The sequence below is a fragment of the Spermophilus citellus genome (assembly GCF_964194105.1).
Source record: "Spermophilus citellus genome assembly, chromosome: 5".
Classification (NCBI taxonomy): domain Eukaryota; kingdom Metazoa; phylum Chordata; class Mammalia; order Rodentia; family Sciuridae; genus Spermophilus; species Spermophilus citellus.
The window spans coordinates 68,860,384-68,874,082 of NC_138186.1; the positions used below are offsets into that span (position 1 = coordinate 68,860,384).

General features: G+C 38.5%; 1 protein-coding gene across 1 annotated transcript in view; it reads right to left on the reverse strand.

Annotated features, from left to right (window-relative positions):
* Positions 1–13,699, reverse strand: part of GCLC (glutamate-cysteine ligase catalytic subunit) — a 46,920-nt gene that overhangs the window by 17,454 nt on the left and 15,767 nt on the right. The window contains exons 2-3 of the mRNA XM_081293938.1: positions 4,017–4,129; positions 3,066–3,248 (exon numbers count right to left, since the gene is read on the reverse strand). Coding sequence (XP_081150064.1) covers positions 3,066–3,248; positions 4,017–4,129 — 296 coding nt within the window. The remainder of the gene's footprint in view (positions 1–3,065; positions 3,249–4,016; positions 4,130–13,699) is intronic.

Below are 13,699 nucleotides of genomic sequence, written 5' to 3' on the forward strand. Positions count from 1 at the left end.
CAGAGCTTTGCTTCTTTACAGAGAAAATCACATTGCTTACATTTAAACAAAGCATCCTTTCTCTTTTGCGGCTGTAACTTTATCATTCACTATCAATATGAAGTGAGGTTTCTAAGAACTAAATGATTAATAATTTTTCTTATTTTGTTTACAAATCCCCAAATACCCTCCATTCTAATGGCTATTTTTTTTAATTACAAATTTTTACAACAAAATCTATTCCTGTCTCAATTCTCCCTTCACAATGGCTCAAGACGCCAAAACCTTTTTTAAAAAGAACATCAATGAGGTACTCTCAGTTAAGCTAATAGATACAGTGGGACTTAACCAAATATTTTATGGCCCAGAAAGAACCACCCATCAATACTATACCCATTAAAAGCATCACCTATCAATACTACACATTCTGGCTGGTGTGGTAAAAGCATTCTGGTAATCTCAGCTACTCAGGAGGCTGAGGCAGGAGGATTGCAAGTTGAAGCCAGCCTGCACAACTTAGCAAGACCCTGTCTCAAAATTTAAAAAAAGATTGGGGAAGTAGCTCAGTGGCAGAGCAGAGCACCACTGGGTTCAATCCCCAGTGCTATGAAACAAATAAAAAACTACATATTCTTAAATTTTAAAATATAAAACATTTTTGGATTGTGTTACAACCCCTTGTTGCTATTAATTTTAGTAGGGAAAAAGAAAAAATGTAAGATCCCGAATTTTCAAATTCACTAAGTTGTCAAATAACATCCAGCCTGCTTCTAGGCCACAACTCTATTATTCTAAGACTTTCACAATAATTATCTGCAACAACAGCCCTGACATCTCTTCTCTCTTCCAGTCAATTGGCTGACTTTGCCAAGTTTTGATCCATCCACTGTTTTCATCTCCTCCAGCCACACTTATCCAAGCCACCAGGGTGTTCCCTCAGCCCTCTTAGACGCCTCCTCGTAAGCCCAGGCTCCTGTCCACAGCCATTCTCGTGCTATAGTCCACAGGAGGGTGAGAAGCAAAAATGTGATACTGTACACCCAATCCCACCTTCCTGGGCCTCCTACTGCTTTCAGGATAATAACTAAAATACTTAGTTAATCTGATCTGGCCACGAACTACCTACCCACCCAGCCTCACCCTACCACACCTGCACTTCATTCTCAGCTTCCTGGTCACAACCAGCTCACTTGCTTTCTTCTAGTTTCCAGCTTGCCTGGCTTCTCCCAGGACTTGTGTGTATGTCATTCCCCTTCCCCAGGACACTCCTCCGCTCTCCACTCCAGTGAAACTCTTCTTAAGGATTTGGACATCACTTCAATCATCTTTCCTAAGAGAAACATTCTCCTATCCCAGAGTTTATCAGCAGCCATGTCACACTTTCTGGGCTTCGCATCTCTCTCTCACAGCCCTCCCTAATTTATACTCATCAAATGTGTGGGTATTCATTAATCTTTGTCTTCCCCCAATTCCACAGAGCAAAGCCTGTCTGATTTGTTCATGGTGGTGTGTCCACACAGCTTGGATCTGATGTGGAGCAGGCACTCAGGGCCTAGGATGTTGCATTAGGATGAAGGAATGTGCCAACTGCTATCAAAACAAACCTATCTACCCTTGCTAAACTCAGGGCTTTTGGGGGGGGGGGGACGGGGGTGTGGGGGGCAGGAAAACAGCAGCTGCAAGTAGAATGAAGGAATCACATAAAATAAGAGATACTTCTTGAAGTGTTACTTGCTGAAAGAGTTTTGCTAGGTTGTCCCAGCTGGCCTTGAACTTCAGAGCCTTCCAAGTAGTGGGATTACAGGTGTTTTGCTGATTTACTTATGGTTTCACTACTGTATTTAGATCTTAAAAAAATAAAATTCCTGGCTGGGTATGGTGGCATTTGCCTGTAGTCTCAGCTACTCAGAAGGCTGAGATGGGAGGATCACAAGTTGGAGACCAATCTGAATAACATAGTGAGACCCCACCTCAAAAACTAACAAACAAAATTAATTAATAAAAAAGTTCCCATTTAAATGTCTCTCTAAAATCACCTGTATGACTCTGAAGGCCTGTGTTCATTACAGACATTTGTCAGAAGAAAGAGGTATTAAAATAGCTCAAAGTGTTCTTGGCCATGGAAACCACATCCCAAAGCTCTTCCGAACTCTTGAGTAGGTGAGTGTACTCTCATAATCTGATATATCTCTAGCACAAACACATCAGGTTTATGTTCAGTTACAACTGCATTCTTACACAGAGGTACTGTGTTTAATATACAGGATATTCATGCACCTCATTCTAGAATGAAAACATGATTTCACTACTATATTTCCTTTCAGGTACTTTCAGTTATAACTAGATCTGATCACAAATCCTGATTCAGTTGACTTCTCAGCACCATATCCAAAAGTGATTCATCTTGCTCAAGTGAAGACATACCCACAGTACACTGAGGGCACAGGTGACCCTCTGATGTCCTCCAGTACTGCTCTGGCATGTTCTCAGCTTAGAATGAGGTGCATGAATAGCCTACCTATTAAACACAGCACCTCTGTGTAAGAATGCAGTTCTGCCTGATCGTAAATCTGATCTGTGCTAGAGATCTATCAGATTGTGAAAGAATGCTCACCTCCTCAAAGTTCAGATGAGCTTTGAGAGGTTGGTTTCCATGGCCAAGAATGCTCTGATACATAATAGAGGGCAAATGATCCTTTTTGAATGTGCCCGAGGGGCTGACCACTATAGTCCAGTGAGAAGAGCACCTGACAGTCACCCAGAGACTTAGCTCGTCAGAAGCGCTCAGCAGACATGCGCTCCCTCCACTCTGCCAGTCGGTCATCATAGTCACACCATATCTCCCACTGGTCCAGATAGCACTCTCATCACAGCATCCTGTGAGGCTGCCACCCAGCGATCAAAACTGATGTAACTTTTGCTGCAGCTCTAATGTGACAGCCTACCCCCAAATGGTGGTATATAAAGTCTCAACTGTCTATAAAGAATGAGAATTGAAGGGTAACATGTTTTAGGGTCACAATTTGCTTTCCTAATAACCTACAGTTTTAATACACCTGCTCAGACATGTTAACATGGGAACTAACCTGGGAAATGAAGTTATAGTGCAAAGAGCCTGATTTTCTTCTAGTACAGAAGTAGCCTCCTTCCGGCGTTTTCTCATGTTGTCCTCAACTGTGTTGAACTCAGACATCGTTCCTCCATAGGGCTGCCCAGGTGTTCCTTCAATCATGTAACTCCCATACTCTGGTCTCCAAAGGGTAGGATGGCTACAGAGGAGAAACAGTTTTAATTTCATCTAGATGCTTTAAAAATTTGAAAGCTGTTAGGTACAAACAAAGCCAAGAACTCCTTTATAAGGCTATTAATTTTTCTATAGCTTTTCAAAAGGGGTTCAAAGTATTTATAAGTAACTGAAAACACACTCAGGGTACTCATTCACTACATAGGACAAAGATAATCTATTCTGCAGGAATAAAACTGTGGCCTTAAGCGCTTTCAATTTTAAACTTGGGAGTCTAAACTTTTTTTTTTTTTAACAGCTTCTCAAAAACTATGGAGAAGAAAATGAACTAGAGAGTATACACTTTCTCACCTTCTTTATGCTTTTAAATAAATATTTTGAAAACACCATGCCACAAAATCCATTTGCAAGTTTTATCTGGCACTATGGTGTGTGATCCCAATTATGTTTCAGCAATGCATTTCTTAAAAAGCATTTAATAGTAATGAATAGAATGTTTAGCTTAATGTATAAGTATTTTGAAATATTAATGAATTTAATCTCAACATTTCAGATGTAGGAATTATCTCTACAGATGAGGAAACTAAGGCACAGAGAGGTTAAATAACTCTCTGGTAAAAGGTTATTCAGCTATTGAGCAGAGGAACCAGTATTTTGAAACCCAGGCAACATAGAAATAGGGCCTGTGGTCTTAACTCCTGTGCCATCTGCCTTTTATAAATCTGAGAAAAGATGCTAAGTCTTAGTAGTTCTACAGTCTCAGAAACACTAAGCCTTCAGCACATCAACTTACTTTGGGTTTGTTCTTTCCCCCTTCTCTTGTAAAGTTTCAAGAACATCTTCTCCAGATAGGACCAACTGGACTTTTTTATTTTCGTGATCAAAAGACACCAACATGTACTCCACCTATTGAAAATAATAAAGGTGAGAAAGACTAACATTTTTCCAGACTCAAGCTCAGATGATCTATAAAAATAAGGGCAGGGAAATATGAAGGTTGGAAAGGATTCACAACAACGTGAGATAGTCACATTTGCTTTACTCCCAGCGTATAATAAGTCTAATTTGCATAATATGAAAACCTGCAAAAGATGGTAAGTCAATAGAGGCTTTGTCTGAGGACAAAGACTCATTCTTTGAGCCCTGCTTTTCCCTATTCCTTTCTTCTATTCCCTATAACATCTCATAGAAAGTTCAAGATGTTCCCTTTTGACAAATTTTACTTTAAAACATATTTTTAAGCTAAGATGCTGTAAACTGAGGTTGTAAAGAAGTTGAATTTTAAAATTTGAGGGAGATGTCACTTACCAGCAAATGCTTTAATAACCCTGCTACAAATCCCACTTCTAGACCTGTACTCCAAGTGGACTCCACCAAATGGACTCCAAAAAATTGAACTTAAAAAAGTGGACTCCATCAATTTGGATATTTTAGGGATTCTAACAATTTGGTCTTGGCATATAACAAATAAGACAACTTTTCTACTCTGAAATGGTAAAAAAATTCCAGTGTAGGACATGCTATTGCATTTACAACAATGCCTGGTGGAATTCTGATAAAAACTGAGAGTTACGTATCAGTGAAAACTTCTGGACAGAGTACAACTATCACCTGCTTTTGTTTTCCCTGAAATAGTGTGCTTTAAACCATGATAGCCAACATGAACAGTGATGATTATGAATTCCTACCCGGGATGTAGATAAAACATCCATTATCCACAAGGAAGTAAAAAAGAATAGAGCTGGGATATTCAAACACTTGAAAGTACCCTTTGTACAAGGCACCAAGACAGTGACTATAGAGGAGAGATGGCAAAGTGGGACCCCACAGGCACACCAGCCCTAGATTCATAAGATAATAGGAAGTAGTATATACACTATTTTCCTGACACATCTCATGTAAACCCAGATTCGGGAAGCATGCTGACCTGGAGGACAGCACTCAGCTGCAGGCTGGGACTGGTTGCTCTCTTCTGGGGATGCACACTGCAGTGTGCAGTGCCTGTTCCCTTACTTACGTATACTTGCCAAGTCTTGAAGGCATCTGAGTCAGCCATCCCCATCAGAGGAAAGGTAATGTTTAATGGTTAAGAGACTGTTCTGGCTTGCAGCTAAGAGGGAGAAATACTGGTGACCACAGGAAATAACGAGGCAGGTTTAAACAGCAGCCAAACAACAACAAAATAAAATTTATATTTACTCGTCATCTTATTGATGAGTTTAGGTTCCTGATAGGATTTTTTAGTTCAAAAAATGAGTAAGAATGTTTGATTCCAGTATGTGAAGCAGAAAGGAGATCTGCGCCAGCACAAATGCTGTCAACTGCTGAAAACTGCAAGTTGAGGCCTCTGTAAGGGCTTCCTATAGCGCATAGAGCCAACAGAGAGCATCTAGAGATGAACCACTCCTGGACAACTAAAACCTGACAGAAAAGGAAGCTTTGTTAAGGCTCAGGATGGGTATATGAAAAGATCCTATGTGTGGAAATGAGTTTGTCTTTAAAATGAGCATAATGGGAAAGGGTGTGCCTTGAACTCAGAAATGGATACTAATCTTTAAAGGTATCATGTAAAAGTAGATTTGATTACAGATTAGAACCTGCCCCAGTCTGACTTCAAGATCCACGAGATCTTACTGCTAAGACTACAGAGGATACCAATCTTGATAAATGACAACAGGCTTTCTATGAAATTATTGTAAGCAATGAGGCAGTAAAGGGTTATCGCACTGGCTAAAATCTCTCAAATGAATCATGCCCATTTTATCAACTGGGTCTAACATTATGTCAGAGAAGCAGACATGTAACTAATAGTTACACTCATAGATTTAAATGGATGCATCAGTCCATCTTGTTAGGTCAAGAATGGAGCCTGCTTGCCCATTCCCCCCACCCTTATTTCAGTGATCTTTCGGTCTACCCCCAGTACTAGGGATAGAACCCAGGGTTCTTGCCTGCTTGCTCTTTCTATGGATAATTGCTGTATCTATGGATCATTCCTAACTCTCTCAGTTGCAATGAACCTTCCTCCCATAGTATCTCCTTCTTCACCCACTGTCTGCAACACATCTCCTGGCATCATCTGTTTACAGAAGTTATCTTCTTAGCCAGATAACATGCTTCCCGAAAGAAAGATAAAGAGATACCTACTCCTAGCTTCTAGGTTTCTATCTCTGGAAGTTATCCATTTCCAAAATGAGCAAAAACTTTCGTATTCATTACAAATAGGCTAACTTACAATAACTTTGATTAATTTCCTAGTTTACAAAAATAAAATTCTTAGCTTTCAAAATCATTCTTAGTCCAAGTTTAAAGCATGAATAGGGCAAAAGCATGAGAGGACAAAAAGCTCAAGCTCTAAGCCTTAGTATCAGCTGAGTGGATGACATTTAAAATGTTAACAAGCCAGACTCTTCTTAATTAAACAATAATCATCCCATGAACTTGGCAAGAAAGTGAAACAGAAAACATCAGCGTATTTACCAAAGGAGAAAGAGATAAGGCCCAAGTTCTGATGGAAGCCTCAAGAATTTCCTGAACATTTTTCAGACACAAATTTAAGGCCTTCTAAAATACTCCAGTCACACTGATTCTCTGCATCTGTCGTCAAAATGGTTCTTTAATCTCTTACTTTTTCTTATTTTATCCCATTTGCCTCTTCAACACATTGTTTATTTCTAATTCAACATTATACAAGAACTTAAATAATTAACCGGATCTTTTTTTTTTTTGGGGGGGGGGGTACCAGGGATTGAATCTGGGGTGGGGAGAGGGGTACTTAACCACGAGCCACATCCCCAGCCCTTTTAAAATTTATTAAAATATTTTTTTGAGATGGAAGGGGTTCACTAAGTTGCTAACGCTGGCTTTTAACTTGTGATCCTTCTGCTTCAGCCTCCCAAATTGCTGGGATTACAGTTGTGTGCTGCCATACCCAGCTAACTAACTGCATTTTTTAAAAAGATAAATGAGAATTGAAATGGAGTTTGGTTCAATAATATAGATAGTGAGTAACAAAAAGTGACACAGTCAGATAAGACAATGCTTTCCACATATAAAACACCTAAAGCAAAAAACAAAACAGAAACACCTAAAGCCACAATGATTTATTTTATATTCGGATTTTGGTCCTGTCCTAAAGTTCCTTTTTGTATCCAACAGAGAGGAACAGACAAAATCAAAGAGAAAATAATGAAAAAGGATATAGAGACCCTTCTGTATACCACACATCATGGTATAGAAATGGATTAAAACAAAAAGTAGTTCTCCTTAGAGGTTTTGCTTTCTGTGGTTTCAGTTTCTCAAAGTCCCCAAATATTAATATTTTTGTCTTGACTCTTTTGAGACCGACAAGCCACATGACTTTTATTTCAGAATATTATAATGTATTTTATTATTATTAGTTGTTGTCAATTTCTTATTGTGCCCAATTTATAAATTAAACTTTCTTATAGATATATCCGTATAGAAAAAAAAAAAAAAAAAAGCATAGGTAGGGTTTGGCACTATCCATGGTTTCAGGCCTCCATGTGGGGTCTTGGCATGTTTTCCCCGACGATAAGGGGGGTACTACTACATCAGCTTCCTAACTCTGAACAGATTCATAATTCCAGCAACATCTCTTATGTACATTGTACACATACATAATTTTGAAAGCAAATACCTAAAGAGCAATATAAATGGGGTAGACAGCACTTATCTCAACTTCACATAATTAAACCATTAAGTTCTAAGTTTTCAATTCTGTGAACATTTCAATGAAAATGCCACAGATGAATTAAAATAAGTTGGAAATCATAATCTAGAGCTTATGTATCCTTTATTACTACTAACAATTAAAATATTATATTATCCCAGTGTCCTATTTTTTGAACAACCTTGTATTTTTACATTATAAGCCATCCTATAACATACTACATTGAGAACTAAAATTCCTTATATTTCTGTTTCTAAAAGGTGATTCCTAGAATAAAAATCATTAACATTAATCTGAGCTGTTGAATCAAGGACAAAAACATGTATAAAACTACCATTTCTTTGCCTTATGTGCTACACAATGTTGTTAGGAACAGCCTCAACACAATAATCCTCAAGTCATTTAATGTAGGAGTTAACTTATGTTTATCTGAAATTAGGCCAATAAAAACAAAACATCTTAATTGAGGGTGATGTAAGTACACAGAACAATAGTGAATATACAGAATAGACACACAGCAAAATATTTGTGGTATTAAAAGTTTAAAATAATAGTTAATATGAATATTCAAATTTTTAGGATTTATAAAGTCTTTTAGTGACATTCACCACTAGGGCAAAGTAAAAATTTTCCTTTCTCCTTAGTTTATACATTTTGATTATCTTCCCTGAAGGTAGGAACTTCTAGGAGTTTAGAATTTTAGGCATGGCTAGACATTTTATATAAAATACTAATTTTTGCTTCATTTTTTTTTCCTGTTTGAAGCAGTAGGAATTACATTCAAGGCCTTGCACATGTTAGATTAGCACTCTACAACTGAGGTACATTCCCAACCCTTTCTTGAGCTGGGTCTCACTAAGTTGTCCAGGGTGGTCTCCATCTTTTAATTCTCTTGCTTCGGTCTCCCAGGTAGCTGGTATTATAGGCATGCACCACCACAAATTTTTTATGGGTGCATCATAATTAAACATAATAGTGCATTGTTATATATCCATACATGCACATAACATAATTTGGTTAATTTCACTCCCTAGTATTTTCCCTCTTCTCCTTCCCTGATCCTCTTCCTCTATTCTATTGGTCTTCCTTCTATTTAATTTCTTAATTTCTGCTCCCTAGAGATGAAAACATTGCTTAATTAGGAAATAATAAAATTTCATTAAGGTCAATTAAAGTCAGCTCCCCATTTAGGAAAATTATTCTTTGAGAAAGTTCCTTTGTCAGTCTGCATATAAATTAGAACTAAGGCTTAAAAGTATTTAACCCATCACATACCTGACCAAGGAATTTACCACCAAATCCTTGCTGGTCAATGAGTCACAAGGCACTACATTCTTTGGGGACAGTGGGGCGAGATTCCTCACAACCCTGGGGCGGGAGTGTGTGAGATGATCAGGTCTAGGAGGGCAAGATAGTGAAAAAGGCTCCACAAACTTAGCTAGGAAGAGTAGGCATGTATGGCAGGGTCTCCAGCCATTCTACTGAAGTTGAGGGCTCAGGGGCATCTCCTCCATTCCCCTGTTGGCTCTCTTCCACTGGTCTATGAAAAAAGACCTAGTTTTCTCCTATACTAATTCCTAAAAAAAACAATTCACTTTGATGGTAAAGTCTCTAGCAGATGACTCATCAGTGCCAAAGCACATCTTGCTGCCCTTCTTTCAATACTGTGTTTTTTCATCCTTCAGCGAAGTCCTGTGCTAGGCAGGTGCTGGGAATATTGTGAAAAACCAGGTAGATGTAGTTCCTGCTCTGAAAATTCTTAAGTAGGTGAAAAGACAACCAATAATACAAGATAGCTTAACTACTTGAGTAAGGATTCAAAATGTCAAACAGTTGTGCACTTGTAATAGCAGAGTCCAATTTGGTTTAGAAAATCAGAAGGCTTCCCAAAGGAGGTGGCATTTAAATTTAAGCTGATTCCTGGGGTGGGGACTAACCAGGCAAGGTGAGGGCCTATAGATCCTTTAACATAAATACAACTTCCTACAGCAGGCCCAGCATACCCATTCCCCTGGGGAGCTGCTGTTGGGCATGTCAGGGATGCAGATAAAGTGAGCCCATCCTTGAGAGATCATGCCACAACAGTTCCCCACCACATTACAAGTTCTTTTAAAGTCCAGAACCACTCCTTTGGTCCAGGAGACTGTTTCCTCAGCCAGCAAATAGTAACAATCGCATTTTTAAAATTAATTTATTTTAATTAGGTATATATGACAACAGAATGCATTTTGATTCATTGTACAAATGCAACAGAACTTTTCATTTCTCTGGTTGTACATGATGTAGCGTCAAACCATATGTGCAGTCATACATGTACCTAGGGTAATGATGTCCATCTCATTCCACCATCTTTCCTACCCCCATGCTGACCTCCTCTTTGCCCAAAGTTCCTCCATTTTTCCCATGACACCCCCCCCAGGCAAATTATGGATCAGCATCCACTTATCAGAGAGAACATTTGACCTTTTTTTTTGAGCACTCTCAACCATCAAGTTGGATGGCTCCATTTCCTGATGTAGCATGACACCCAAACTTGTAACACCCAAAGGTACTAACCAAAATGATACTACTTAATTTTTAATCAATCATAGGAAAGACTTAGATGGCAAGACTGAAAGAAAAACTGTTTGGCCAGGTACAGTGGCACACGCCTATAATCCCAACAACACGAAAGGCTGAGGCAGGAGGATGACAAGTTCAAAGCTAGCTTCAGCAACAGCGAGGTGCTAAACAACTCAGTGAGACTCTGTCTCTAAATAAAATACAAAATAGGACTGGGGATGTGGCTCAATGGCTGAGGGTCCCCTGGAGTACAATCCCTAGTAGCCGCCACCCATCCCACCCCCCCAAAAAAACTGTTTAAAATAGCACAAAAAATAATGCTAAGTGAAGTTAGCCAATCCCAAAAAAACAAATGCCAAATGTTTTCTCTGATATAAGGAGGCTGATTCATAGTGGGATGGGAAGGGAGAACATGGGAGGAATAGACGAACTCTAGATAGGGCAGAGGGGTGGGAGGGAAAGGAAAGGGGCAGGGGGTTAGAAATGATGGTGGAATGTGATAGCGACATCATTATCCAAAGTACATGTATGAAGACACAAATTGGTATCAACATACTTTATATACAACCGGAGATATTAAAAATTGTGGTATATATGTGTAATAAGAATTGTAATGCATTCTACTGTCATTTATTTAAAAAAAATACAGAATAGCACAAAAATGAGTAAAAAATTCTAATACAGGTGTAATAAAATCTGACATGGCAAAAAAAAATCTGATATGGCTCAGAATGTGGTTTAAGGTGTACTCCCATGTTAGGCATATCTATCTAGTAATAATATTACAAATATCATAACCATTGTTTCCATGGTCATGTTTGAGCAGTTGAGGTACCAAGTGGTGACAGTACAGAGTAGAAACTATAATTTGTTTTGTCTGTGATATTCAGTATATGGGGTAATATCTTAAACTGGTAACTGTTGAGATGTTATATTAAACTGCCTAAAGTCCCAAAAAGACAATGTTTCAGCAATAAAATTTATATTAAGTTCTCAAAACATTTTATGTATTTTGAGAAGATAGGTTTTGCTTTAAAATGACAATTTATACCACAGAACTGCACATGATACACTTCAGGGGAAGTTTAAATTTCTAGAAACTAAAATAAACATGGCCTCACCCTGACCTGGGCTTCTGCTGGCATGCTAGACTAAAACTTTAGCTTATAGAGTAGGCTGCTTTTTATTTACAACATATTAATCTCAATTTTAACACTGCATAAAAATCAATGATTTTCTCATATGATTAGCATATATGATATGGTATAACTTCCTTGAAGCAGTATGTTGGCCCACACAGAGAAGACATTCTTCACATGCCTAGATTAGTAATATAAGGCTGATGTGAAAAATTTCAAAACTTTCAAAAGAGTCAAAGAAAATAGTTGCAAGGAAGATTGTGGTGAATCTCACAGAGAGCAGAAAATAGCACCCTTCACTAACGAAACAAATTGTGCTGTCCATTATGTTAGCCACTAGGCATATGTGGTGAGATTTTAGAATAATTAACATAAACCAAAAGTAAGAATTCAATTCTCTAGTTCCTATTGGACAGTGCAGAGTAAAACATTTCTATTGCTGCAGAAAACTGTACTGGACAGCACTGGACTAAAACTCAAGAGAAACCACAGCTCTGGGATTAATTTTATCTGGACACACTAATGCAATTGGCTTGGACATACTGATGTTGGCACAGAGGAAATTCTTGAATGTAGATCTGCTCTTTCGTGCTTTACAGATGGCACGAGACATTTATTTTCTGTGCTTCTTTGGATAATTTAATTGTTAAGACTATACCTCTAACATGTCTGTTTTGATTTTCTGATACATAAAACTGCAGTATTCCTACCTTATTTTGAACCTAACCAGTCTTCTCACAGAAACCGACCTCAGAAAAGGCAAGACATCGAATTAACAATGTGATAAGATGCTTGTTGTGGTCACCAGCATGATGTAGGCACTCTGCAATTTAGAAACTTAATTAAAACCTTCTATCACATCTTACAAAGGCAGCATCAGGGCCCCATTCAGGAACTGTATCTGGAGTTTATAGCAGATTCTACCAACAGAGTAATTCTAACTTGCTTCAAACAGGATTTAGAAGATTTAGGTTTGTTAATTAAATTCCTTCCCCACCATATATGTATGGAATCATGCTATGGGATGAAAAATCTTGAAGAGGTAGTCGGAGCTCCTGGCTTGGGGCTGATTTTGACTGGCTACCTGCTGCCTGGGAAGAGGTCAGCACAGGCTGCATAGCTTTCAAGTGAGGTCAGCCTGATTTTCTTATAAAGGGCTCATCCTGCATCTGCCTTTTCACAGGGCTCGCCTGCCAGCAGAAGATTAGCTGGGAAGGCTGCAGTCACATTACTAAACTTGTTAGCATTTGTCCTGTGGACCGAGAAATTTACCAAGTACATTCAATAGTCTCATTTTGAGAGTGCTGGCATTTCACTGAGAATTACTAGCCATCTGGTAATGAAAAATGCTGAGGTCTGCATCTATGGTTCCAAGACACATTCACAGTATCATTAAAAAAAAAAAAAATAGAAAGAAAAGAAAGAAAAAGGTCACTTCCTGCATTACCACCATCACTTCCTCTATACTTTCCACCCTCAACCTCATCTCTGGTTGGAACCTATTAAAACAGTCACAGAGCTCTTTTCCTTACTATCTGGGAAGCCATGTGTGAGGGAGCAGTAAAAGTGCAGCAATCCATTTGAACCCTGGTACCTTCTCAGTGCTTCAGTTTTTTCTTTTATAAAATAAAAACAATACCTCCCCTGGAGAGTAATACATAAAACACGCATTTGCCAGTGGTTATTATTTACTAGCTCTAGTGCAGTGACACTGACGGAGGCAAAATACTGTCTTGGAAGTGTTTTTCAAAGGCTACTTATAATGCCTTAGTCGACCACAGTGGACTGTGATCAATATTAGGGAAAAAAATTGAGTAGAATAGAAATATCAGAATGTCACTCATGGCAAAAGAAGTACTATTTAAAAAAAAAAAAAATCTGTTTCACACAGCATTTGTTTTAGGTGCACTGACTGGTCTTAGTAAAAAAAATGAAAGTTACTAGAGTGAAATACTGAAAGTTACTAACTTGGAAACTAACTGCAGTCAGCCAGTCTCAGGGTCCTTCACTGCAGATAAGTCATGCCCCTCCTGACACTCTTAAATGGCCAACAGCAGACCAAAATAAACCCCAGCAATCCTC